General features: G+C 37.9%; 1 protein-coding gene across 1 annotated transcript in view; it reads left to right on the top strand.

Moving 5' to 3' along the window:
* PRKD1 (protein kinase D1) overlaps window positions 1-27,974 on the top strand; it is a 314,111-nt gene that overhangs the window by 247,879 nt on the left and 38,258 nt on the right. The window contains 9 exon segments of the mRNA XM_040620799.1: window positions 10,722-10,932; window positions 11,091-11,168; window positions 13,323-13,527; window positions 14,985-15,108; window positions 16,334-16,411; window positions 17,689-17,968; window positions 19,039-19,091; window positions 21,155-21,227; window positions 23,775-23,881. Of these exon segments, the coding sequence (XP_040476733.1) occupies window positions 10,722-10,932; window positions 11,091-11,168; window positions 13,323-13,527; window positions 14,985-15,108; window positions 16,334-16,411; window positions 17,689-17,968; window positions 19,039-19,091; window positions 21,155-21,227; window positions 23,775-23,881 (1,209 nt within the window).

Genomic DNA, 27,974 nt, shown 5'->3' with positions numbered 1-27,974 from the left:
TTCCACAAACTGCTATTACTTTCATAACGATTACTGACTCACATTTAATTACACAAGCATTGTATTAAAAGGAACTCTTGCCTGAATACTTTCCTAGAAAAATCTCCCCCACAAATGATTCATTCAGTTACTGTTTTTGTTCATTAAAAAAAAAAAAAAAAATGAAGGCAAGAGAATACCAGTATTGCATTATCTGTCTGTTTCTAGATTACATCCTGATACACTTTATCATAGTCCAGGTAGATTCTTTTCAAATGAACAAATAATGGGAAAAAAAAAAAACAAACTGTTTCTAATCCTGAATGAAACTATGATGATATTTCTGACCAAATAAATATTTTCCAGGATATTTTCCAAAGTAGCAAAAGTCTATCTAGAAATAGAGACTTGAATTGTTATTACTCTTGTGTTCTGGGGTTCCAGGAATCCTGGTGATTCATCTGAATTAAAAAGTCATTTTTCCATTGAAATATGCGCCATAACATCCATGCAGTACAGTTGCCAGGTATTGCAAGATTTCTTTTGATGATCATGTAAACTATTTCTCCAGGTTCAGACCTGGGTAGTGTATATGTTCAGTGAGGAAAGACATCCAAGAATTCTTGAACCAGCACGTCTCCACCCCCTGAGAGTTAGAAGAGTGTGTGCGGTGGTGGGTTTGTCAGGAAGGAGCCCTTCAGTAAAATTAAGAGTGTGCGGTCTACTTGATATGTTACTAATCAGCTGTTGCCTGATTTCATTCAGCGTGCCTGGCTTATTATATGTACATTATTAATTCATGCTCTGAACAAAAACTTCCAGATGTGTACCTCTAACTGTAAACACTTCAGGAGTGTTCTTCATGAACTCTCCCAGGAGCAAGGGGCATTTACTGCTTGTCCACACTTAACAAGCAAATCCGTCTTGGGAACTAACGGATCTTTAAAGCAGGCTCCGAAGGGCCTGTGTTCCCCTCAGAAAAGGGACCATGGCTTCCCTAACTTTTCACACATCCATGCCTTAAGACACAAAACACGGCTCTCTGCTTTGCGATGTAAAACAGCCTCCCACCCTCGTTATCAATAACAGCCTTTGTTTAGTCTAATGTCAAGCCAGACCTGGCCAGATTTCAGACCCTTCTCATTTAATTCCTGACCAGTCATGACTACTGAGGTCCTAGTGGGCTCTTAGCTGAGTACTATGAAAAAAAAAAAGGAAGAAGGATTATTCAATGTTAACTCTGAGAGCTTGTGTCTTCATGAATGTTTCTACCCAGAAAAAAAATAAAGTATTGTCTAGGAGAAATAATAATGAAGTGTGAGGAAAGTGGAAGATTGGAATTGGTATTATAAATTAGACTTCCAGAAACTTGAGAAATAATTCAGCTTCTAACATATTTATTTGTGTTTTCAGAAATATTTAAATAACATGATTTTACTTGAATCATTTGACATGGTTTTCTAATATTTGGTTCTATTTGATCAGATGAATTCCTCTCTCTCTTTTCAAGAAGAGTGGAAGTATTGCCATTTTGATAATAAATATAGTGAAATGCAAGATGAAACAATGTCCAGAAGTTATGAACAAATATACACACCTCTTTCCCCAAATAGCCCAGTTTTTTGATGATACCTAGTTCTCTGTAGCTGTGCATTGACAATACCACTGAGTGGTATAATTTTATTGAAGTAGTGCTTTCCTGTATTTTTTAAACTCAAAACTGATGAGGAGAAAGTCTCATCGTATTCTTTTTTAACTGAGTTGCGTTAAAATCCAGCCTTTGGTTCTACCGTATTATTTCAGAAACACAAGTGCACACACACACACACACACACACACAGCGCTTTGTGTTCACCATTTACTGTTATAGGTTAAGATTCTATAAAATACTATAAAATTATCCTTATGAACCTTTAAGTTATACTTATCTTTGAAGGGAGAGGCTCACCTTTGTAGCCTTGAACTGTGTTTATGGCATGCTTTTCCAGCTTCTCCTTGGTGTCTCTAAGACCGTAATCAATGTGACAGCCTCTTTCCAGATCATTTCATTCAGCTTTCCTGTGAGTTCATAAACCCAGACCAGGCCCCTGTCAACTTAGACAGGGTCGGATACTATGGGAATGGATGTTCCTAACATCACTGTTCTTGATTTTTCCACATAATCTCTTTACCTTCTAGTTCACTTTTATGTGTAGACCAACTCTGACATTTGAAAGCCCAAAGCAGAAGCTGTTGACATGCAAAATTATTTTCTTCCTCAGTGGAAGTGCTCCTTTTTTATCGTGTAAATTTAGAGTGCCTGGCATTAAGGTCACATTGCCTTCAAGTAAACAGAGAGGTAATCTTATGTTTCCCCTTTCCTCCAAGATCCCACAATTTGTAGGACGTTGGTAACTGACATTTTGAAAGAACGGTGCATGTTAATTTGCAACAATTCTTGACCAGTTCTGGTGCTCTCCCTGCAAAGGGTGGATCACTTAAGCAAATAATAAGATTCCTTTACCCTTCATTTCTGTTTACCCAAAAAAGAGTGATGCAATAAAAAGTCAATGTAACTTTCAAGATTATTTTAGTACTCAGAAAATCCTGACCACCTTGTATTTTTAATACAAGATTATATATATGTATGTATGTTATTACCACGAAAGCTTTCACAAATTGCAGCAAACATTAAGAAATGCATTCTCTGCTGGAAAATACAGCATCGGTCACCACTAAGCAAGGACACACTTTTTTTTCCTGCCCTATAACAACTCTTTTCACTGTTATGAAAAGGTGTTGATTAGCTTTTATTTATGCTATATATATTTAGGGTATCCAACTGAGTGAGGAGGCAAACTCATTTATCTGGCACGCTTGGCAGGCAGTTCAAGAGATGTAGAATCAGCATTGTAACAGAGTAGGGCTGACCAATCGAAAGTCTCCAAACACCCTACCTTCTCTCTACTCAGTGAAGTACAGGGCATGGAAACATGGGTGTTCCTATATGAATTTGATTTCCCAGGGGTCTTCAGATGTATCTTTTGCCCAACGATTGGTCTGCGCCGGAAACTCCCTCACTCCTTGTGTGAGAGGTAGTGTGTTCATCTGAGTGCTGTTGAGAGAAGGTGATCGTTTCTTTTGCTTCAGAAAGTGGTCAGCCTCAGACTGAGCATTCACAGTGATGTTTTACTGGCAGCAACTAGGGGTAGGGTTAGATCATCATTTCCAAGAGAGATAAACAGGGATCAGAGCATATAAAAGAAATCTCCGGGTAGTCTCAATATAGTCATTCATGGCAAGAGTCACTTTAGGGTCCACACCAAATGGCTTATTCTTCAGGAAGCCTCTTTTCTGAATGACCCCCTTTGCCTCCACCATGGGGGTGGTGTATCTTTTCTTCGAACCTTCATATATATGGGCACGTATTCAATGCGAGACAGTATTTCAGAAGTTGGAGATACAGTGATGAGCAAAACCAGCAAGATTCTCTCCTGTTGGCCCTTCTATTCTATTGAAAGGAAACAGTAAAAATCCAATATGCAAATGGGTGAATAAGACAGTTGCGGGCTGCAGTAATAGCTGTGGAGGAGACAGGGTGGCATGCCAGAGAATAACAGGAGTGTGAATGGGGAGTGAGCAGTAAGTTAGGTGATCTGGAGGCCTCTTGGAGAAGGTGACATACGAACTGAAATCTGAAGAATAAAGCAGAACCCTGTATGCGGAATCACATATTGTGATTGTTGATAGTAGCAGTTATGTCGTATCCAGAATTCTATTGGATTTAAAGTTATCAGGCGCAGAGACTTATTTGCTGGTCTTTCTGTTTCCTGCAGCGTCTGAATTGAGCTTTCAGGTAAGATTTGCCCCAGGAAATGCTTGTTAAATTAAATAGATCAATCATGATGGCAGTAGAAGAGAACTATCATAAGGCACTATTCTGCACAGTTCTTTGAATGATAGTCCAAAATGCTAGATCTTAAAACTATTGAAATAAAGGATTAATGTTGGTTGGATGTTTTCACACAGTTGTGCTAGTATTTTTTTTTTTTTAAGATTTTATTTATTTATTTGACAGAGACAGCCAGCGAGAGAGGGAACACAAGCAGGGGGAGTGGGAGAGGAAGAAGCAGGCTCCTAGTGGAGGAGCCTGATGTGGGGCTCGATCCCAGAACGCTGGGATCACGCCCTGAGCCGAAGGCAGACACTTAACAACTGCGCCACCCAGGCGCCCCTGTGCTAGTATTTTTAAGTGTAATGGCACCTGAATAGGAAAGTAGGCAGACAACTGAGTGATGCTCATACAAAGAAGCTGTTTATTCAGCTAGTCAGTTTGTTCTAGAAAACATGCATGACTCAGATGCTGTCCCCTGAGCACACACAAGCTGGTTGAAGTCTCTTCTGTAGGTCAAGGTTAAGGGATTCACAATATTTTCACATTGCATTTTGGCATGTAGAACATATTATTACTTAATTAGTCTCACTTTCCCCCCAAGAATTCTTCCATCATGATTTAAATAAAGGAAAGAAAATCCTTTCTGCTTTCATATTAGCATAAAACTAGGGGATGTGAGAGCTGGGAGGGGCTGAGGAAGAGGAATCACTATCACCACCTGGCAGGAGACTGCCTGAATTCAGAATTCTGCTACCGACAGCCCGTGTGATCTGACGTAACCTCCCTGAGATTCAGTTTTCTTGTTTGTAAAATGGGGGTCATAACACTAGTGGGCATGGAGTTTAAATGAATTAATGAATGTGAAGTGCTATGAAAAGACCTTGGCACGTATGAAGGTTAAAGAAAGTGTTTTAGGTCATTATCTAGTTCACAGGTCTCAGAATCCCCATGGGCCAGATTTATTCCCCAAGTAAGTTGACTGGCACAATGTTTCAAATTTTTTTCAGAGTTGCCAACATTTAAAAATAGGGTTATTTCATAAAGCAAGTAGATTTTCTGCTCCTTTTGACACATTAAGAGGCCTCACAACACTGGGCTCACATACTCACATGGCAGCTCTCAGCAGTATATGAGCAATGGCCATCCCTTTTATTCTGAACCTTCCTCCAGTTTATCATAGTCTCCACCATTCTCTGTTGCATCCCTGACACTGAGGGGCTACCCATGCATCTTAGCAACCTACAAGTATTTGAACTTACTGTCCCTCTCTTTCTAGAGCAGAAGAGTTCTGACAGATACTGTATTTGTGTTGGATATGCCAGGTAGGGGTGAGGAACAGGCAGACATGTACAGAGCGGTTGCAATGAAAAACATTCCTTAGCCAATTGTACTCTCTTAAAATTGAAATCCTGTAAAGCAAATATGTCAAAGTTACAATCCAATACAATATTACATTTAGGGGCGCCTGGGTGGCACAGCGGTTAAGTGTCTGCCTTTGGCTCAGGGCGTGATCCCGGCGTTATGGGATCGAGCCCCACATCAGGCTCCTCTGCTATGAGCCTGCTTCTTCTTCTCCCACTCCCCCTGCTTGTGTTCCCTCTCTCGCTGGCTGTCTCTATCTCTGTCGAATAAATAAAAATAAAATCTTAAAAATATATATAGTACATTTAAGAAGAGGCTTGGGACATGTGGATAACTCAGTCAGTTAAACATCTGCTTTCGGCTCAGGTCATGATCTCAGGGTCTTGGGATTGAGCCCTGCATCGGGGGCCTGCTTTTCTCTCTCTCTCTCTCCCCCTCTCTCTCTCTCTGTCTCTCTTTCTCTCCCCCCCCTCCCCACCTATCCCCCTGCTCTTTCTCTCTCTCTCAAATAAATAAATAAATAAATAAAATCTTTTTTTTTAAAGAGGCTTATATGATAGTCTGTATTTGAATATCTCTACTGAAATGTCACATCCATTATTTCCATGCAGTTGCTTCTTGAAAACATGAATTCTGTTCAGTTACCAGGCACTTCTTCCATTAACTGAGGACAAATGTGATTAAGACAGTATCCTTCTCTTAGGACCTTGCTGCCTGATGATTGAGACAAGTCCAAAAAGGACATCAACATGTATGCTAAAGTGTTCTCTACTTTTCTGTTTCTCTAACTCAAGGGGAGTTTATGTCGCCCCAAATCCATTTCCAGTATGAAGCTGTGAAATGAATTTACTTAATAAATATAAATATATTAATACCACAGAAGTTTTCATTTGAACCAGGCATTTTGTAAGTGACTTTTATCTTCCAAAATCTTATGTTTGATTTTTACATCGGTGGCAATAAGCGAACGACAAGGAAAGGCGACTCTTTCCCCTCTGTTTTCTGGCTTTACTAATGCAGAGAATTCATTTTGAACTGCGAACTGGAGTATACCTTGTTGGGGAATGGTTTCAGAGTCCTGTTAAATGTTAAAGACGTGCTGGCAGCTGGAGTTTCCATAATGTAATCTAAGCAATCATTTCCTGGGAAGTTTCCAAACTTGCTGAGTCATTAATTTAGCATACCAGGTTAAAAACCAAATTCAGTCTCTAGAGAACCAGGGTATATTATCTGTAAGGAGGTGTTCAGTACATATCGTTTTAACTTTGGCTGTAATTTCAAACGAATACTGTTAGCACAAGAATACTACAGACACTTCACAACACTACAGACTTAAAAATTAATCTCTGCAATCTTTATTGAATCTCTAATCCTGGCTTTAAAAATCAGCTTTCATAATTTTTCTGTTCTCATATTCTCTCCTATCTGTGATGTGATGATACATCTTACACTGAGAACAGAGAAGAAATCTTTATACTTTGCATCAGCTATAATTTGCCAGATCAAATCATTTATACACATGCATCCCAATACCACACTTCACAGTTATGTCAGTTCTCACAAAAGTTGTACACCTGTAGCTTGATCGAAACTCCTCCACTCAGGAAAAGAACAATTCATAATACCACTGGCTAACGTAGAAATGTAAATTTTTAGAAGTACATTCTCCTGCATGTGCTTACCATAATTATAGAGAAGGGAATTTGAGATCTGTTCTGTGGATTTTGAGCCAGTTTTTCCTCTGAACATAATAATGAAGCAGAATGAAACAAAATGTAGCTGTTCCCTTTCCAGAGCATTTCAACTTTCCTTCCTATTCCCATAAAAAAACAATCATTCTGCAGGTTGCTCAGGTTCAAATACATGGTCCAAACTGGAACAGCAAGTAACAGTGGAAACTAATTTAAACACCATTTAGTTAACCTAGTAAAACCTTCACTAGTGTTGGTAAGTAAAGAATTTTCTCTTTACCACAGTTGACTCTGAAGAAAGATCTTATGGGGCACCTGGGTGGCTCAGTCGGTTAAGCATCTGACTCATGATCTCAGGGTCCAGTTCAAGCCCCGCATTGGGCTCCATCTGGGCATGGAGGCTACTTAAAAAAAGAAAAAAAAAGGAAGCTCTTAAAGGATTGTGCACATTACAATTATATAAATAAGTAAAAAATAAAACGAAGTAAGTTAAGGAAGAAATAAGACAATACTATTTCTCTTTATTTGTATGATAATGTGTCAACATGCACAAAAGCCTGGTTGTTTGAGTCGTTACCCCTTGAATTTGACTCACCACTAAGTCTAATTTCATGTTGAAGTTATTTTAAAGACCAAGCTAGTTGGATTTAGATCAGTGAGATTCTGTTAAGGATCTGTTTTTTTTAACATTACCAATTTCTAAATTTTTCCTACTCTGTAACTTGATACAGCAAACAAAATACTATAATTACGGCTTTCTGGTGTACATACCTTCAAATAAAACTTCACACAATTGAAATTACATTTTTTGGCTTAAAATGGAAACTGAATATTAATTGTTAATGAAAAATATATCACTGATTCTGAAAGTGCTTCGGAATGTTTGGTTTGTGTTCACATCATTAGAAGTAGTTTCAAAGGGATGATTGGCAGGATTACGGAAAAGTTTGTTCTTTAACATTTGCATAAACAATGATAAATGTGTATTACAGGGCAGTGGCCTTATTTCATAGGCTTTTGTTTGTTTTACAATCTGTTGCATATCAATGAAGGCCTTGTTTTGCATTTTGATTGAAGAATGGATAAATATAAGCACTTACAGAGTTATCAAATAGCGACCCAGTCTTCCTTTTTTTTTTATTTTATTTTATTTTTTTTTTAAAGATTTTATTTATTAATTTGACAGACACAGCCAGCGAGAGAGGGAACACAAGCAGGGGGAGTGGGAGAGGAAGAAGCAGGCTCCTACCGGAGGAGCCTGATATGGGGCTCGATCCCGGAACGCCGGGATCACGCCCTGAGTCGAAGGCAGACGCTTAACGACTGCGCCACCCAGGCGCCCCCCAGTCTTCCTTTTTTGTCTTAGCTTCTGAGATTTGCCTCCTGGTAGGGAATAGCACATGCATGTGTGTGTGTGTATACTCCAGAAACATAGAATATAATTCTGCAAACAAAACTTCCAAAGCCTTTTCCATTCTCCCTTTCCCAGAGTGTTTGTTATTTAGTAAAATTAGGCAACACAAGCTCCTTCTAGCAGTAAATCAGTTCCCACATAATTCACTGTGCATGCAACCCATCTCAAGATTTTAAAGCTTTACTTTTTTATTTAGAAACATAGGCCACATTGAAATTAAGTAATGTATTTGGAACCATAAGAAAAGGTAATGATATGTATTTCTGGTTGTGATGCTAGCTGATTTTAATTTTAAAATGTCATGAGTGCCAGGAGGGCACTCTTTATTAATGCTACGAAAACCTTAAATTGCTATTAAATCTTAAGTGCTATTAAAGTCTTCATTTCTGACACTATAAATTACAGAATTTGTGAGTTGTTATTCTGTGCCAAGCACACATGTGGCTGTGTGATTCTCACCATTGCCTGAATGTGTGTATAATACAGTCTCTGGGCCACAGACAGCTAACTTCTCTTCTATAAACTCACATAACATTTTAAAATTCCATATGCAATCCTGCCTTGAAGGTAATAAAGGAAATGACTTGTAGTTTAAGGCAGCGTTTATATGAATGTTACCGTGTTGGCTAAGAAGAAAACATTCAATTTATCAGATTGCCTCTTGCTCTTCTAAGTGACTTTGCTCCACGGTATAGTAAACAGTCCTTTGTGAAACTGGTTCTGTTAACATAGCCTGGAATTAGGTGTCTTAAATTAAGGAAAATAGTTGAAGAGTGGTTTGGTCAACTTTTCATAGGATTTTCCAAATCTGAGAACATTTTAAAATGTGACATCAGGTCAGCTTTTATTCTGAGTGTTGAAACTTTCCAACTATGGAAAAATATCAATTTTCATTACAGTGTGTGCTTAAAACTGGCCCATTAGCTACAGTTGCTCAAGAAAGACACATAAAACTGAGACCTAACCCTGTGGATTTAATTATTTTTCAATTCTGTTGAAGATATTTATTCAGTATATTCATGTTCATGATTCTGGTCTGGCAAACCTTTGGCCTATCATTATAAGCTCCCTGAACTTCTCTGCAAGAGTTGAACCTTTCCAGAGTAATTATCCTTTATAGTTTTCTTTTATAGAATTGTAATTACAAATTTAACCGTAGACATAATATGCCTATGTAGAACTTCATCTCAAATTTGTTTTTATTGCAGCTAGTAAATCTGCAAATCAAAATTTCCCCATTTGGTAACAAATAGTGCTACCTTTTGGTGCTGACAGGCAATGAAATGGGTGGAAATTGTACATAACTATGATTTTTTTTCTCTTCTTGTCAGTAACCATTCCAAATCAGAAACTGAGTAAGGTAATAATATAAGGGCTCTGGAGGCGAACAAATGTAGGTTCATGTTTTGGCTCTTGTAGCGTTTGACCCAAAAGAATATATTTAAATTTTATGGGTTTAGATACCTTGACTTTAGGTAATAAAGCCTGTCTTATGAGGTGCCTCGCACAATGATTACTAAGGGTAGGAGCTTAGTAAATGAGATCTGTAAGTATCATAACTATTAAAAAGTAACTCAGTTCCTCTTTCATCCTGATAATTCCAAAATACTTTATTCTGATCATTCCCAAGTACATTTCCATGATATCAGGAGCTACATGAAATTGTCCCAAAACATAGAAACACAGTTAATTTTAATTCATTTAATTAAAAAAAAATCTGTGTACTGGGCTGATTAAATAATTTTTAAATGAGAGACAAGAGCACAGAGATGTAATTATCACCAAACACCCATATTTGTGTGTCTTGTATAGTCCACTAGTTGCTTTGTTTTTTAATTATAAAAATGACAGTGTAATTTTAACCCTTCACTTTTCTATTGTTGAGGAATAATATCAAGCCATATTTATTTTCTCCTTGAGGAACTTCAGAGGAACTGTAAGCACTTTTCAGATGATGCCCTATGCAGACCTGCTGGCCTTTTTTTAACCACATGCATGTCATACTTCAAAAAATGTCAATGAAATAACATGTGCGGTGGGGAGAACGACCATTTTATGTTTGCTTTCAGCTTTATACTTCTGTATCGCAACTAATTATGTTACTTTTTAAAAGCCCCAAATTTGAAAATCCTAGAAATCAGGTTCAAATATTCTGATCTCTAATTCTTTTCTGACTATAAAAATAGGGTAATCAGATGAGAAATAAGTCAGATGAGAAGTAAAGGGGTGTAAATGACATTAAATAACAGAAAGACAGTTTTACTTTATTTCTCTTATTTCCTTACGATCCAACCACTAAACGGTAAAACAAAACAATTAATATATATATATGAATGTTTGTATGTATGTAAATCAAGTCATCTCTTACATCTTATTATCCTTTACTGTATTTCAAACATAGCAAAAGTCACCGTCAGAGTCCTTCATTGGTCGAGAGAAGAGGTCGAATTCTCAGTCATACATTGGACGACCAATTCAGCTCGACAAGATTTTGATGTCTAAGGTTAAAGTGCCGCACACGTTCGCCATCCACTCGTACACCCGGCCCACCGTGTGCCAGTACTGCAAGAAGCTGCTCAAGGGGCTTTTTAGGCAGGGCCTGCAGTGCAAAGGTAAGGAGGACCTTGACACGGGACATTTGTCGCCAGCCAGACTTTGATCTGGAAAGTAATCCTCATCCTTTTGAAATTACTGTTCTTTTTCTTAGTTCACAGCTCCTCTTTCTGATGAGTGCTTGGTTTTTGTTTCCTTTTACAATCATTATGATCAGATTGCAGATTCAACTGTCACAAACGTTGTGCATCCAAAGTACCAAACAACTGCCTCGGAGAAGTGACCATTAATGGAGGTAAGAAAAGATCAGCCGTCACATCTGTGCTTCTCCCCTGTTCAAGAGTATGTCCATGATGACTTCGCGGGATTTTTTTTTTTTCCTGTTGAGATATTTGTGATCCAGCCCATAGTAAATTATGGGCTCAGTTTGTTCTATTTTACTGTAGAAAAGCGCCAGTCTTTGAGTTTTGATAAAAAACCAAAGAGCTTTGCTTAATTTTTATGCAGTGCACAGCTAGTACTGAAAACTTGGATGTCCAGAATTTCTTTCTGAGCTTTCTTCTTAATACTCCTTTGTTCAGAGGTGTAGAAAATGTTGGAATGCCTGCGAGTGATGGTTCTCAGTCTCTTTTTCTCCATCCTTCTCATTCCAAGCATTGGGACAAAGATTAATTTTTCTTCCCTGTCAAGGGAGGGAAGAATCAGAGACTGACCCATCCAGAAATAATCACCCACTTCCTTCCTCCACCCAGTTAATTCCGTTATATGTGTGCTTGTTACCTTGAATCTTTAATAATAATAAAAAGAACTTTAATTCAGCCAATTAAAAATAGATATTGTTTTTTATACTTGGAAATAGTCTTTTGGGAAAACTCTGACTGTAAAAATTAGCTTTGAAGGACTCCTAAGAAAAATACCATGTCCTAAAGGAACAGCTGACCTTTTCTTCCTGAGTAGTATTCCTACTGGAGTCTTAGCAAAATATTTGACTTAGTACCCCAGGCTAACTTTTTCTATAGACAATGGACTGCTTTATACCTTCAGTCTAATATCAGTTTTGTGATTCCTCTGGGGGGAAAATGGTGGACAGAAGACCAGAGAAACAAATTAAGTATTTATTTCTAAAACTCTGAAGAATAAAAGGTTATCTTTACTCTAGAACATTCTTCTCTAGAAGAAATGTATACCTAGAAGAAGAAGGCAACTCTCTCGAGGAGAGCATTCCTCTACTAGTTTCTGCCTTGGAGATTCATGGATTAGCTGCCAAAATGGAAAGCTAGACAGTCTTCCCACTTTCTGTGGCATGTGAAATTGACTTTGTTCAGGCCCAGGAAATGTCAGTATGTTCTCGATAACTAGAACTAAGGGGAAACATGCAGTTTTTGATATTGCTGATTACTTTGAAATTGCATTTTCCCATATAGTCAGAAAAATCTGGTAAAAATGTGAATTTCCCAAGCTTGGCAGGTTGAGGTCCCTGATCTGTCTATTTTCCAGTTTTAAAATAAGTACTCTGCATTAGTAAGTACAGTTGACACTTGAACAACTTGGGAGTTGGGGGCACCAACCCACCCTCCCAGGCAGTTGAAATTCTGACTATAAATTTTGGCTCCCCAAAAACTTGACTGCTAGTAGCCGACTGTTGACCAGAGGCCTATTAATAACAGTTGATTAACACACATTTTGTATTTGTAGGCATTATACACTATATTCTTACATTAAAGTAAATTAGAGGAAAGAAAGTGTTATTAAGAAAATGGTAAGTGAGAAAATATACATTCACAGTACTATATTGATCGAAAAAAATCTGTGTTTATGTGGACCCACACAGTTCAAATCCATGTTGTTCAAGGGCCAACAGTAATTATAATTTATTGTGTTACCATCAAATGCTTGATGACAGGATTCAATATTACTTCAAATATCAAATATCTTAAGTATTTAAAAACTGCTGCTTATGTGACCAATTTGATGTATTGGAATCCATGACTTAAGAAGTTACTGGAATAGCAAGAATCAGTGACCCCAAGTCTTCTTGCGTGTGAAAGTTTCAAGGGAAACTCATCCTCCCATGTATCCCTTTTTTCCCACCACGGCTGTGCTACTGAAATAGACCAGTTTCCTCCTCACTCGTTCCTGGTGTCACTTTGCTTCCTAGAACTTTGCTTCTATCCCACCCTTGGCTTCCTGCCATGCCTTTCCATGTCTTTTCATGTTTTTAGGCTCAGGGGCATGAAAAAGAAACATCTGCTTGTAAAATTATATATTCATCCTCTGATAATTTCAGATACTTATGAACTAAAATTTTTAAAAAGGAAAGAGAAGATAAATTCTTGAAATAAATATTTTTTAGGGCTTCCAATTGATATGTTGTAGGACTGCCTAACTCTCTTAAGCCCTGACTCTAGGATTCCAGGCTTGTCTTCATGGATGCAAAACAATTTTTTAGATTTGCTTAGCCCTGGGGCAGAGTCTGATGTGGTTATGGAAGAAGGGAGCGATGACAATGACAGTGAAAGGAACAGCGGGCTCATGGATGATATGGAAGAGGCAATGGTTCAAGATGCTGAGGTGGTGATGGCGGAGTGCCAGAATGACAGTGGGGAAATGCAGGACCCAGACCCCGACCCGGAGGACTCCAACAGAACCATCAGGTGAGGGCTGCACTCCCAGTCTCACTCCAGCAGGGGAATTTCCTTTTTAAGGTTCTTTGCTATTTTTATCTATTGAAGAAATTTAAAGTGTGTGCTTGATTTGTTTATGAATGCGCTGTGAACTGTAGAGGAGAGCCAGTGGAGTTAGGAGGTCTGGATCGCCTGTGAGAGGTGTAGGTTTGCATCCTTTCCTGGCATTGCCTCTTTCTGTGATCCCTTTTATTTTGCATGTGAACGATACTCATATTTGCCAGCCACAGGTTTACTACTAAATTAATGTTTATTAAGAGCTCATTGTGCGGACCTGCAAAGATCAGGGGCCAACCTCAGTGGACTCCATCTGTCTCATAGCTGGCTGCTTATACAAATATCACGTATGTCTACATCTTACTGTTCTGTATTTTATCTCAGAAGTACGTGAAGTTTTGTATTTGGGATTTAATCATCTATACTTCTTGATTACTCGATGATCCCCATTTTTGATATCAGGGACCAGAACACTTATGGCCAATGAGGCTGCTGCCTGTTTTGTAATAAAGTTTTATTGAAACATAGGCATGACCATTCATATTGGCTAAGGCTTCTTTTGCACCACAGTGGCAGAGTTAAGTATTCCGCAGAGCTTAAAATTGTTTACACCTGGTCCTTTGCTGAAAAAGTTTCCCAGCCTCTGATTTATGTTTTGAAATGTATTCAAACTTTCGTGTCCATTTTACAAATGCCATATTTATTGGCAAACTGAAATTGTTCATGAGTAGAGCAATAAGATAACTGAATTTTTTCCATTTAATGGCATAAGAAATATACTGGAAAATATTAGTCTTATGACGGAACTATCTTTTGAAGGTGTCCATTTCTGTAGGATCGAATACGGGGGGAATATTGGGGGAGGTGCTTGCCTATATGCATAGTGTGTAGGGAAGTAGGGAAGAAGACAGGAAGAGACAGAGACAGAAAGGAAAGGCAAAGAGATGAAAGAGCAGCATAATTCTATGAACAGTAGTTATTTAAGAGAGTTTAAAAAGCAGATTCTACTTTTTATGGAATTCTCCAGACTCAAATTCATGTTCTGTGATATTATGCACGATTAATATTTTGCCTGTAGTCTGATATAAGTAAGCAAATATGATTTTATGTGTGATTCTGAATACTGTGGCCTCAGTGCACTAAGAAGATTGTCTATCTGATGTTTCCCCAAAAACTAAACACCATGCGGTTCAACCTAAAAACTAAGGTGATTATTACCCTGCCTCAGGATTTTTAAAGTGTACATGTAAAGTGCCTATCACTCAGAGTAATCCAGATTCTGAACCATGGTATTCTGACAATACATTTCACCAAAAATGGGATGTGAATGTTTTTTGACTTTCACTCTGAAATAACTGAAGTAAGGTTTTATGCAGGAAAAGATCTGTATCTAAAAACATTTCTCTCCCAAAATATTTTGACTTTTCAAGTCCATCAACAAGCAACAATATCCCGCTCATGAGAGTCGTGCAGTCTGTCAAACACACGAAGAGGAAAAGCAGCACAGTGTTGAAAGAAGGATGGATGGTCCACTACACCAGCAAGGACACCCTGGTAAGATCCACAGCCAGCAGTTCACTCTCGGCTCACTAGCTCTCATTAGAAGAATTGCTAATGCCTTGTCAGGACCGTGGTCTGTGTGAGTTACCAGGAGCCAACTCTGCTCGGGCATGGCATGGGATGGGGTGGAACACATTAGCAGTCTCTGGGTGTCAGATGTAGTTGAGCAAGCCGCTGAGTTAGAAAAAAGTGTAGACAGCAGTCTCAGGGAAATAAAGTCATTTACCTCTGTTACTGGAGATGATCTCCAAACAACTTGAACGTCTACCTGTCATTTTATAGCCGTCATGAAAATGACAGCATGTGCTTTCAGAATGCTCCTTTGTGATTCAGAATTTAAAAAAAAAAAAACACTGCATTTTAGGGAAAGAAAAAACAATGATAGCTATTATATACTTTTTAAATCCTTAATTAAGTGTTCACTTAAAAACTGACCTATACGGGAATACAGTGATCCTATATTTTATTAGATAAAGGACAACATATTTTAATTTTTTCAATGTAGTCTGAGGTGTTCACTCTGCCAAATTTTTCTAATAGATGATGAATGAGATTATGCATGTGTGTAAGAGAGAAAAAAATCATCTTTGTTTTTGTTGAACGAATTGACATTTGGGGATAACCATCTTTCTCGGTTACGGTGGTGTTTCCCTCCTCACCTTCTATCTATAGGATCCCCAACATTTCTTTAGGTAAATAGACACCCATAACCTAATTATTCTATCTGTAGTATCAGTCTTCTCTGCTGATGAGTGATTTACACGACCTATTATAGGATCCACTTAAATATCATCTTCTAGTTCTTTCTAGACATGGCATACATACAGTTTTTAAAGCATATCTAATATATTTGGTCTAAGATTAGTTGTAGTTGAGACCAAGAATACTGCTAGGGCTTTTGGTCTAAAAAGATGAATACACACACACACACACACACACACACACACACACACATACCCTAAAATTGTGGAGCATATACCTAGGTTCAACAAAGATCTTATCACCAAATCATGGAAGTTTAGATTGCTAAATAGTCATTTTCTTCTAGAATCTAAAATTCAGCGTGAGTCTTCCTGGTCCAGAGCCCATGAACTTCCCACCATCAGATCTTATGTCTCCATTGGGAAAATGTTTTGGTTTTATCATTCTTGGGTATTTTTTTTGAATCTTGGGTATTTTTAAAATTTTTAAAGGATCCTAAATCTAACTTCTGTTTCAGCGGAAACGGCACTATTGGAGACTGGATAGCAAATGTATTACCCTCTTTCAAAATGACACCGGAAGCAGGTACTACAAGGTAAGGATGGCTCTTGACTTGATTGGAGTCTCCTGCTCCCTCTTGTCTTCTTGGGAATGTAGGGTGTTAGGAATACAAAATACATCTAACAGATGTGACTGTTTTGTGCTTGCTCCAGGCGATTTTTTTTTTATGTAGTTTACAGATTTGGGGGGAATCAGGTTGTGACCCCAAGTTAGTCATCTGTGAATTTCAGATTTCCCTGAGGAGTGCTTCTGGCCCCATGGAATGGTGGTGAGGAAGAGGAAGTTTAATTGAGTATATTAGCTATGTGTATTTTAACTAGAAAATTCAAGGTCCAACAGATTAGCTACAAGAAAATTCTTGAAATCCACTGCATCCAGCTTTTTTGTTCATCTGTAGTCTTGCAGCACATTTCCCAGGGGCTTAAGAAGCATTGTCTGATGTCTCCATGCACTGCCAGGATGCATAAGGAACACTTTCCTCTAGAGAAAAATTTGGCAGCAGTTTCCATTTTGTCTCTCTATGTGAAATAATACAGATGTCACATAATGTATCACCCAGTAAAACATGGTTCCAAAAGAAGTTCATAGTGAAAACAGTATATACTTGCTCCTTCAAAATTAATGCAGCCTCAGCCATACTTGACGTGATTCACCATGTCTACTTTACACAGCTCTAACAGAAAAAGGGAAACCTCATGAAATTTTAAATGAAAAATTTATTTTAAAAGTTATTATTTCTTAGTCACTCCATACCTCTGGGTAGGCAATGTGGTGATTAATTTTTTTTTTACTCTCAAAGTTGTCTTAAAAGCAACTGCTTCTAAAACCAATCTCGGTGGTCTACCTCACTAAAACTGTTCATTTGGCTATATTATTATATTAACATCTATTGAATTAAATTATATGATTCATTTTCAGTGCCTAAAGGATAGTTAAAGCTTAGCAACAGCCATGCATATCCAAATGCATTTCAAAAGTGTTGTGATTCTATCTCCCAGTTATAGAAATTAATCATTTATATTCTTAGATCTTGATGCAGGTTCAAAATCATTATTCCTATTTGTACTTTCTCTTGCCACATGAGCGTAGTAAAAAAGTCACTTGAATTTTTCTGGCAAGAGGAGATGATAAAGTTTCCCCTAGTAAAGGTATTTTTGAATTTTGCTTAACTGTATTCTGTGTTGAATAAAATTGTTTTATATGAACAATGGCTATTTGTAATGTCATTTGTCACATGTGCCTAGCATGAATTTTATTTGAAAGTTTACAGACTTTTGATAAACTGCAGTCAGTACACTCTTTCTTCCACAGGAAATTCCCTTATCAGAAATTTTATCTCTGGAACCAGCAAAACCTTCAGCTTTAATTCTTAATGGGGCCAATCCTCATTGTTTTGAGATCACTACAGCCAACGTAGTGTATTACGTGGGAGAAAACGTGGTCAATCCTTCCAGCCCACCACCAAATAGCAGTGTCCTCACCAGTGGCGTTGGTGCAGATGTGGCCAGGCTGTGGGAGATGGCGATCCAGCATGCCCTCATGCCCGTCATTCCCAAGGGCTCGACTGTAGGTTCAGGAACCAACTCGCACAGTGAGTCCGCTCTAGTTTTGTGTCTGTAGAACAGTTGAAGAGAGCCTCTTTGGGGATGACTTAGTTTACTGGAGGACATAGGGTCTCTTAAATAGAAGCTGCTACACCTACTAAAGTATCTTATGAAATTATTCTATGTTATTGTTTTCTTTTATATGAAAATTTGAACAGATTCATGTAAACCCTATGTATTAGGCAATAGCAGAAACCTAGAGCTGCTGGTCCTAAAAGAAGGAGTAATCTAGTCAGCTCGTGTTTGATCTGGAATGCCAGTCTTTCTTGTTATTTGCAAATGGGAGTTACCATGTTCCCTCAAAACCCCCTAACGTGGCACTCTGTGCAGGATACGTGGCATGCAGAGTCCTTGGAAATTCTTGATAATTGTATCCCAGGAAGAAATCTCTGTTCATTAGAAGAATGAGACAGATTTTACCAAAATGCAAGCATGATCAAGTGTTGAGGATGAATTTTTAAAAAGATATTTTAGAGAAATATCTATGTAAAAATGTGTAATTTTAAATTTCATAATGGCTATTAATAATGAAGCCTGCGGGGGAAAAACCTGTTTTTCATATCTCAGTAAGTTATCTGGTGATTGATCACAACTTTTCAGTTGATGTGTAAACCAATATACATATAAGTAGGTTATATATGTTTATATATATATGTTTATTTTGGTGCTAAGCATTTTACATGAGGTCTGTATTTTAATGCCTCAAACAACCTCGACAGGTGGACGTTAATGATTTGCCTGTATTACAGGTGAGGAAATCAGGCCCTAGAGAGATTAAGTTGTCTCAGCTTTACTGGAGCTGTGAAGTGGCAGCTAACATTAACCCAGGGCTTCATGGCTCAGACTCTACCCTGACAAAATATTATTTTTTCAAAGCCAAGTACAGAGTAAATCTGTAATTGTAAAAGGAAAGAAATATTCTAATGAACTTTCCTAGAAACATTTAATTGCTGTGATTTAAAAACAGCCCAGCAGCTTGATTAGTAAGCATGTATCTGCTTGCTTTGCTGTTGACTTCTCTTACTTCTTTTGTGTATTTTTTAACATGTATTTCCAGGAGATATTTCTGTGAGTATTTCGGTATCAAATTGCCAGATTCAAGAAAATGTGGTGAGTGTGTACCTACTAATATAAAACTTGTAATGTGATTCTTTATTGGAAAATGAGAGTATCCTGAAGTACATGTTTATTTAGCTAATGTTTTAATTTTTCAGTATTTTCTAGAAAGTAAAATAGGGTCTATTGAGATATTTTTCTTCCATAAGATTTTAGAAACATTACATTATGTGGATTTTTTAAGTGATTTTCTGTATCCTGCAGTGTGGAGAGCTAAATACCTATTATTCATCTCAGATAAACAGTTATAATGTAGTGACTGATTTTTCTCACATTTGGCCACCTTGGTATTAGAATTTTAATGGTCGATATAACACAATACCAAACAAAATCAATTCTTTGAGTTGCACAAGCAGCTTAAATATGCCCTTATTCTCATTCCTTGATTGTCACCTAGGAGTGCTGTCTGTTAACAAGGAGTTGCAAACGCTTTTAGGGTCACTTGTGCATATCAAGACCTCAGAAAACTGCATCAATCATCAGAATTTATGGGTCCGTATTCTAATCCTAGTCGGCTTTGCCACATAACTCCATCCTTTCAACTCAGTTTTTGAAAATTATAGACATGAGATAATTTATTATATTTTGTCATGGGAGGTAGCCAAAATGTTATAAAGCCTTCCCTACCCCATCCTGTGACTCAGACCTTTTGCTCTATTTTCCCTGCTATACCTATGATCAAAAGCAAAATGTATACATACAGCCTTACTTACACTGGTGTGAGTTTAATTTTTAAAGAATAAAATTCATGAAACTCTGTTCATCACTAGTTATAGCTTTGCATCCTTTGCTAAATTGGCATAAAGTAAACTGAAAACCAAAGTTGACTTGAAGAGAATTAAGAAAACTTCATAGTGAAGGGTTAGTTGTATATTTATCCTGTTAATCTTGATATATATTTCTAAACACTTGAACATTCCTGTTGCTTAGCCAGAGAAGACTTTGGGAAATAAAGGTTACTCTATAAGCCTCTTGGAAAATTCTAGATACCTGTCAAGTCATTCCACCCTGTTCAGCCACTGTTATCCACTGAAAATTTGGGGTGGGCCATTGAGCCCTATGAAAAAGATGGAGCAAATGGGACTCAAAATACTGGAACAGGATTAATTTGTTTTCTTGTCTCTAGACAACCTTGAACTCACCCATGGTTATTCTGAAGGAATAACAGAATAGAGACAACTGGTAGTTGTTTTATAGGGAGGAGCACAAAGGAAAAGATAAGAGTGGGTAGGGTATGAAGAGGGTAGGATTTGATGTAAAAGAACTTGTTTCTGAAAGGACAAAGACTGTAAGAATGGAGGACAGGCAGAAAATTCAGTATGATATAATAGGAATACATAAAGTGAAAAGTATTGTTTGTGTTTCCATGAGTGTAATCATCAAAGCAGAGACTGTAAGACATAGATTAAAACATAATGCTTTATTTAGCAATTATTGTTCAAAGAGAAAAGACTAGACATTTGGATCCTGTGACCTCCAAAAGTAGTAAAAATAGCTACCTCACAGATGAGAGTTTCACAGCGGATTGTCATCCTTTTGTGGTGTCTCCAACTCACAGTGATTCAGCCCCTTCAGTTTAGATTCATCTGGGTGGGGATGGTTGATAAAGAAGCACCCTCACCATCCTAGCCATAAGGAGTGAAGTGATTGGAATCAGGACGCACACAGACATGTGATTGGGACCCATGATTGTTTAATCTGAAATTTATAAATTACCATCCCCACAAGCTAATCCCTTTTTGAATACTTAGAGTAAGTAGCATAGTATAGTTATAAGTCTTATTTCTCTCCGTTAAAACATATTTGACTGACCATAATGAAACCTCTGCTGCTTAAGAACCAACGAGTTTGCAAAAACATTACACTGTTTAATTAATTGAAGAGTGTGCTTTGAATTGTATAGCGATGCTGCACGTTTCCTCTAGCATTTACAATCTTATTATTTACGTTAAACTACCTAATAATATTGGTAATGTATGTAATAGAATTATGTAATTTATCAGGACTAATGTTTTGTTCCACTTCCTGTTTGTTTTTCATTGGACTTGCACCTGTAGGACATCAGCACAGTATATCAGATTTTTCCTGATGAAGTACTGGGTTCTGGGCAATTTGGAATTGTTTATGGAGGTAGGTTAGTTCACTCGTATTTTTATTAACTTGGAATTTTAGCTGCTTGTACTCAGAGCAGCAATATCTCCAAGAAAAATATAAAAGACAAGACCTATGTGTATATATATTTGTATGTATATCTCTCTGTGTTTTACCTTTTCAGAAATTTCTCTTGAGATAGTCACTATTTGGAGACCTGGATATTTCTGTCTTGTAAGAGAAGTTTTTCTACTCTGTAAAAACTTCTTCTCTTAACTATTGACAGAGTCTATACACAGTGCTGGCTAAATATTGGTTTATTTAGACAAAATATTGAGAAGCAAGGAAGTTATAATTCATAAGCAAATTAGTTCCATTCCCTCTTAGCATATTTGATGAGAACTCTACAGAAATCCATTCACGTAACTAGACAAATACTCTTTAAATTCTAATATCCATGACAATCTATTTCATTAAGGTTGTCATTTTTTAAATTTTTGAAATGAAATACTGGATTTTTTACCCCTTTCCTTATTGTCAAGCTATCTGGTGAATTTATTATTTTAACCTCTGCTCTTTTAGATGCTAGCCAGTTCAGTTTTATTTTTCAAGTCTTCAAGAAACATTTAATACTTATGCTTTACCTCCCCTATAAACTGACATCATAACTTTCAGTTCCTAGATATAATCAGTTAAAAAAATTATCTTTCTTGTGAGGTGGGAGGGCTCTGAAATAATCCCAATGTCTCACTCAAAATTTATGATAGTACAATATGTGCTTTTTTAGTTGAAAACTGATTAATTTATATTCTGTTCTAAAAAGTGATTTGGGCAACACTGGGCTGACCCAGTCCGCAGAGCATGCAACTCTTGATCTTGGGGTTGTGAGTCTAAGACCCACATTGGGTGTAGAGCTTACTTTTAAAAAATAAAAATAAAAAAAAGTAATTTTGATTCTTATAAAATGCTCAAATGATATTTTCTGATGAGAAACCTCCCGATGAGTCGGCAGACATTGGGCTTTTTGTTAATGCACGACAGTGTTAACAGTACTGCACAGAGTCAAGCTCCACAGTGTAATCATTGCTTGCAGAAAAAAAAAAAAAAGTCATGTGATATAGAATATAGTAAATATACATAACTGCACATCGTGTAGGGGTGAGAAATGCGGTCGGAGAGGCCAGCAGGTGCCAGATAGTTTGTAATACCCAAAACAGAAGGAGCAGGCCCAGGAAGAGGCCTCCACCAGGAAACTAAAAAGTTAAGACTGGTCACGTAGGGGATGAAGCAGATGAGAACCGCTCTCAGAAGAGAGGTCAACTACTCTATATAGTGACAGAGGAGTGGAGGTAAGAGAAGCTCTGACCCTGGAGAGACTAGAGAGTAAAATACTGAGTAGGACCAGAGATGGCAGTGGGTCCAAGAGTAAGGGATGTTAAGGAAGTAGAGAATGGGAAAAGAGGACAATCTGGTAGTGAAGGAAGGAGGAGTCAGAAGGAAGAGGGAGAGTGGAGTGTAGGGGGAAGAACACTAGATTTATAACAAATGTCGATATGGAATTTCAGGTTAGTTTGTATGTGAAAAAAAAGCTTGAGTGATTAGGTCGTTTTCATTTTCATATTTATTTAACACTACTATATTCTGTACGTACTGCAGTATATAGTGTAGGAGTTAAGAGCTCGAGGGTGCCCTGTAGATTCCCTAAAACGTTCGTCGTGAGGCTTAAATGGGATGTAATGCGTGTAAAAGGCCTGTCTTGTGATGACAGTGATGATGACGAAGGTTTTTTGAGTTTGTCTAATTATCTGGGCACAGTGTGCACCTGACGTATCTTATTTCACCTAATGCTCACAACAACCTTACCATTGAAGATGAGGAACCTAAAACTCAAAAAGCCTAAAGTGATTTGCTCAGGGTCACAAAGCTAGAAGTGAGAGCCGAGACTTTTTATTCTTTCCCTTAAAACAGGCATTAGTTTATCAGGACTTTAAATTATACTTTCTTAAGAAGAGCATTTTGCTGGTGTTATAAGATTGTCTACGTTAAGTGGCTCAATATCCTGTTTCTAAAATATATATTTATATGAGAAAATATCAGGCTGTTATATATGTATAGTTTTTAATGTCCCACTTTGTGTTCTAAATTGTGGCTAATTTTATACTACATATTTGATTTAGAATAACGGAGCTAAGAAATGAAATCTTGACGGATATAAGTCAATGCTCATTAGAAATGTTAATGTAGGGGGCGCCTGGGTGGCAGAGCGGTTAAGCGTCTGCCTTCGGCTCAGGGCGTGATCCCGGCGTTCTGGGATCGAGCCCCACATCAGGCTCCTCTGCTATGAGCCTGCTTCTTCCTCTCCCACTCCCCCTGCTTGTGTTCCCTCTCTCGCTGGCTGTCTCTATCTCTGTCGAATAAATAAATAAAATTTAAAAAAAAAAAAAAAAGAAATGTTAATGTATTCAGTGAAACATTTTTGTAATTCCCCAAATTGTCCTTGTAAATTCTGGTGTTCTTTAATATAGATGTTCTTAAATATAATATTTAATAACATTATGCTAATATCTTCCCCTTTTTATTTTAAAGGCAAACATCGTAAAACGGGAAGAGATGTGGCTATTAAGATCATTGACAAATTAAGATTTCCAACCAAACAAGAAAGCCAGCTTCGTAATGAGGTTGCAATTCTACAGGTACTTCTTTGTTTTTCATTTGGAGTCTCTAAAATACTCCCTCAATTTCCACAAAACAGTGATAAGTTCTCCAAATACCTGTGGCATAGATTTTTGGGGGAATGCTTTAAAATACCTGGAAAGGCATCTCAAGCATCAAAGTACTGCCTGGTAGTATCTTTCCTAAGTCTGGGCAGCAGGTTATTCTTTTTTATGTACTTAATTCTGGGTTTTAATATATTATTAATGCTCATTAAATGCGTAATGTTTCAGCATTTGCTCATGGTGGACATGCTGAGACCATTTTGTTTTACATTGTAAATGACCTTGCCTTCATAAACAGTCCTCCTTTATGCTGTGATAATTATATGAATTGAGTATGTAACTGTCAGCATATCAGGTAAATGAGTAACGTGTGCCTGAGAATCGGATCGTCTTGGTATTATTCATGTCCTTTTTGTCTCTCACTGTAAGGCTTTCCCTTAATACTGAGCATGTTACTTAACTGCTTTCATTAATAGTAATCCTTTTTTCAAGCCAGAATATGTTAGTCAAAGGTATTATGGGGTATATATAATTTTGTAACCATTAAAACTTTTTCTGCAGACTAAAAGGAAATTGAGCAACTGTTTGCTAAATGTGGTCAACCTAGCTATTCAGTCTAGACAATTAGGCCATTGATAAACGCCCATTTTTTATATAACCACCGTAATTCTCTACTTGTTGTGTAAGCTGGCCATAATTTCTAATTCATAGCTTTATTGAATAATTTTCATTTGAACATTGCTAACAAAACAAAACAGATTGCGTTTCTTCATTTATTGTTTCATTGAACTGCCATTTATTGAGTTTCATACAATAAAAAGTTGAAAAAGATGCAACTTCTGCCCTAAAGGAGCTCATGTGCATAGACAACCAAAAATAATGCCTGCTATACATAGAAAAATAACATAGACTTTTCTGGGACTCAGAATTTCTTTTTTTTTTTTTTTTTTTTTAAAGATTTTATTTATTTGACAGAGATAGAGACAGCCAGCGAGAGAGGGAACACAAGCAGGGGGAGTGGGAGAGGAAGAGGCAGGCTCATAGCGGAAGAGCCTGATGTGGGGCTCGAACCCAGATCGCCGGGATCACGCCCTGAGCTGAAGGCAGACGCTTAACCGCTGTGCCACCCAGGCGCCCCTGGGACTCAGAATTTCTAACGATGGTGTTTTTGTGCTTTTGGACAACTGTGTAACACAGAGAACTACCGCAGTTTTCTCTGTTTTCCTGGGGAAGATCATAACCAGGCTCTGAAGATGCCAATTTCATAGACTCATAGCTTAGTGCTTGCTAATCAGTTACCAAAAAAGATTTTTTAGAAAATTCTTAACTTGGCAACATTGAGCTGTAAATGACGTCTGAAAACTTAGTAAATGACATCATGCCAAACCTGGACACCCTGCTGTCCCAGTCTCCGCTCCCAAATGGTGTCCTAAAGTCAGATCCTTTGCAACATGCCAACCTCCGGACTGACATATGTACAGAGACATTTATCCTTGCTTACCAGATGTGAGAGAGAGAAGCTTCCTGGTTAACATGGCTCTGTCTCTCTACATGTTATTGCAGTGGCGGAGAGTGATTGGATAGATGTTGAAGGTCTAATTCTCTGTGTCTAGGCCCTGTAATTGACTTTCCAGAGCCTGTCAGTGGGTTGAGTGGCTGACTCTATAGTGAGGTAGAAAAAATAAAATACACCTGAGCATAAACTGCCTCCCATCTCCTCTTCCACAAGAGTGGGTGCAGTGAACAACTTGGATACAATAAACAGACATTTGTCAAAATTTTCATTATGGTTTTCAAAAAAAAAAAAGTTTGTTTAGGTTGAAAGTCAAATTCTGCCCCTTGAGCATGCGTGAAGAGGTTGAACAGTTCTCATATTATGGCCCGGAATCTCAAAAATCCTCATCGCTTATCACTCTTCCCCACTGTCCCTAACCATTCACTTTATTCATCAAACTCGTATTGATTGAGTGCATGTCATGAGCTAAGCACCATCCTAGGTCCAGTGAATACAGTGGGGAAAAGATACACAGATCCTTATTGTCGTGGGTCTTTTTTTTTTTCCTTAAGGTGGTTTCAGTAAAGCATGGACCCATGTACAGAAAGAGCTGCCTGTTGTTGTGGGTCTTCATTTGAATCACTCAGCTATACCTTCAGTCAGATGTGTGCAACTTATTTATGTGTTGAATTTTCAATCACATAACATGTACCATGAGTCTTATTAAGGCTTGGCTTAATTATATGCACCTACGGGATTCAGAAGTTCATACTTTATTCTAAAGTTGCCAAATGTTTCAAAATTTGTTCATCAAAAATACGGGACTCATCCTATCTCCCAACTGAAACAAATGAAAGAAAACGTTTTAACTGTTTAACCTTTGTCTGATTTATCAGCCTCTCAGGAAAGATTATAATTCAATATCCAGAGACAGTGAAGTTCAAGCTCACCTCCTTTGAGAGTTTGCTCAGATATCATCAACTGTATAAGTACCATTCTTACCTTATTGAAAACTACGGTTCACTCAAACCCCCTCCCACCCCTACCCCTTACCTCTCTTACTCTGATCTATGTTTTTTTCTTCTGTAGCACTTATCACCTTCTGTTCTATTACAGAATTTCATTTATTATATTTGTTGTGTGTTTCTCTCCTCAGCCCCTTCGCTAGAATATACATATCAAGGGGGATAGATATCATTCTTTTGTTTACTGATATATCCCAAACACCAGAAATTGTTCCTGGCACACATCAGGTGTTTCACAGATATTTGTTGAAGTAAAATTGTACAGAAACACCATCCTGTCACATAAAATGGCCTACATAGTATCCAACCAGGTAGCAAAAGTCTAGACTGCCTTTGCTATTAATGGTTAATTGGTTGGTCAGTTAAGAGGGATTAATTATGGTTGGTGGGGTTAGTTCTTTGAAAGCCCTCATCACCTCATTTTATATTTCTTTTTCTTTTTTTTTTTAAAGATTTTATTTATTTTTATTTGACAGAGATAGAGACAGCCAGCGAGAGAGGGAACACAAGCAGGGGGAGCGGGAGAGGAAGAAGCAGGCTCATAGCGGAGGAGCCTGATGTGGGGCTCCATCCCATAACGCCGGGATCACGCCCTGAGCCGAAAGCAGTCGCCCAACCGCTGTGCCACCCAGGCGCCCCTCATTTTATATTTCTTATCAAAAGTAAGAGTTCATCTTTTTGGACCTGAAAAGACAAAGTGGTAATGGGGCTAGAATTGTGACTCACTAAGTGATATGTTCAGAAAGTACCATGACTGAAATCAACAGGATGGTGAGCAAGGTTTTCTTTCACTACTCTTGAGGAACAGAATTCCATCCGTCTGGATGGAAGCAGTTGGTATCCTCTGCCTTGTGGCCCCCTACTTAACGAAAGCTGGAGTCCTAGTTTATGGTTGTACCTGGAGTCTCACAAGTTCTGCCCTGTCACCTTCCTCCCAATTCTCCAGAAGGAGCCATGTGGGCTGAAGTGACTGATGGCAGAAATCCCTGCTCCTGCTACTCTCCTAGTCCTCTGGTCAAATTCTGATTTATTTCTATTGTTTGTGGAAAAGCACATTTGCTTATAGAAGACCTCAGAGTTGTGTAAATATTGAATTTGTGAATTAGGAGAATTCTTTCTTTGTCCATTTTCTCCTTGCTGTATAACCTAGGTCAGGGCTTTCCAAAATCTGAATCAGTCATTAGAAAACTAAGCTCTTCAGCTATTTTTGAATAGTTGACAAATCAAGGCAAGTGTGAATCTGATGGCTTAGTCATCCCTTACTTACATCATTTAGAATAGCCTGTTTTCATTAGATGTAAATACTTCATTATTATTATTATTACATATCAGTAAATGTTAATGCAGATGTTAAATGTTTCATAAAATCCCCAAGGGATCCTACTTATATTATTATTTTAAAAGTTGTATCTTGGGGGTGCCTGGGTGGCACAGCGGTTAAGCGTCTGCCTTCGGCTCAGGGCGTGATCCCGGAGTTCTGGGATCGAGCCCCACGTCAGGCTCCTCCGCTATGAGCCTGCTTCTTCCTCTCCCACTCCCCCTGCTTGTG

The sequence above is a fragment of the Ursus maritimus genome, unplaced genomic scaffold, assembly GCF_017311325.1.
Source record: "Ursus maritimus isolate PB19 unplaced genomic scaffold, ASM1731132v1 scaffold_36, whole genome shotgun sequence".
Taxonomy (NCBI): Eukaryota; Metazoa; Chordata; class Mammalia; order Carnivora; family Ursidae; genus Ursus; species Ursus maritimus.
The sequence above is the reverse complement of the archived record's forward strand: the minus strand, read 5'-3'. Positions and strand labels throughout refer to the sequence as shown.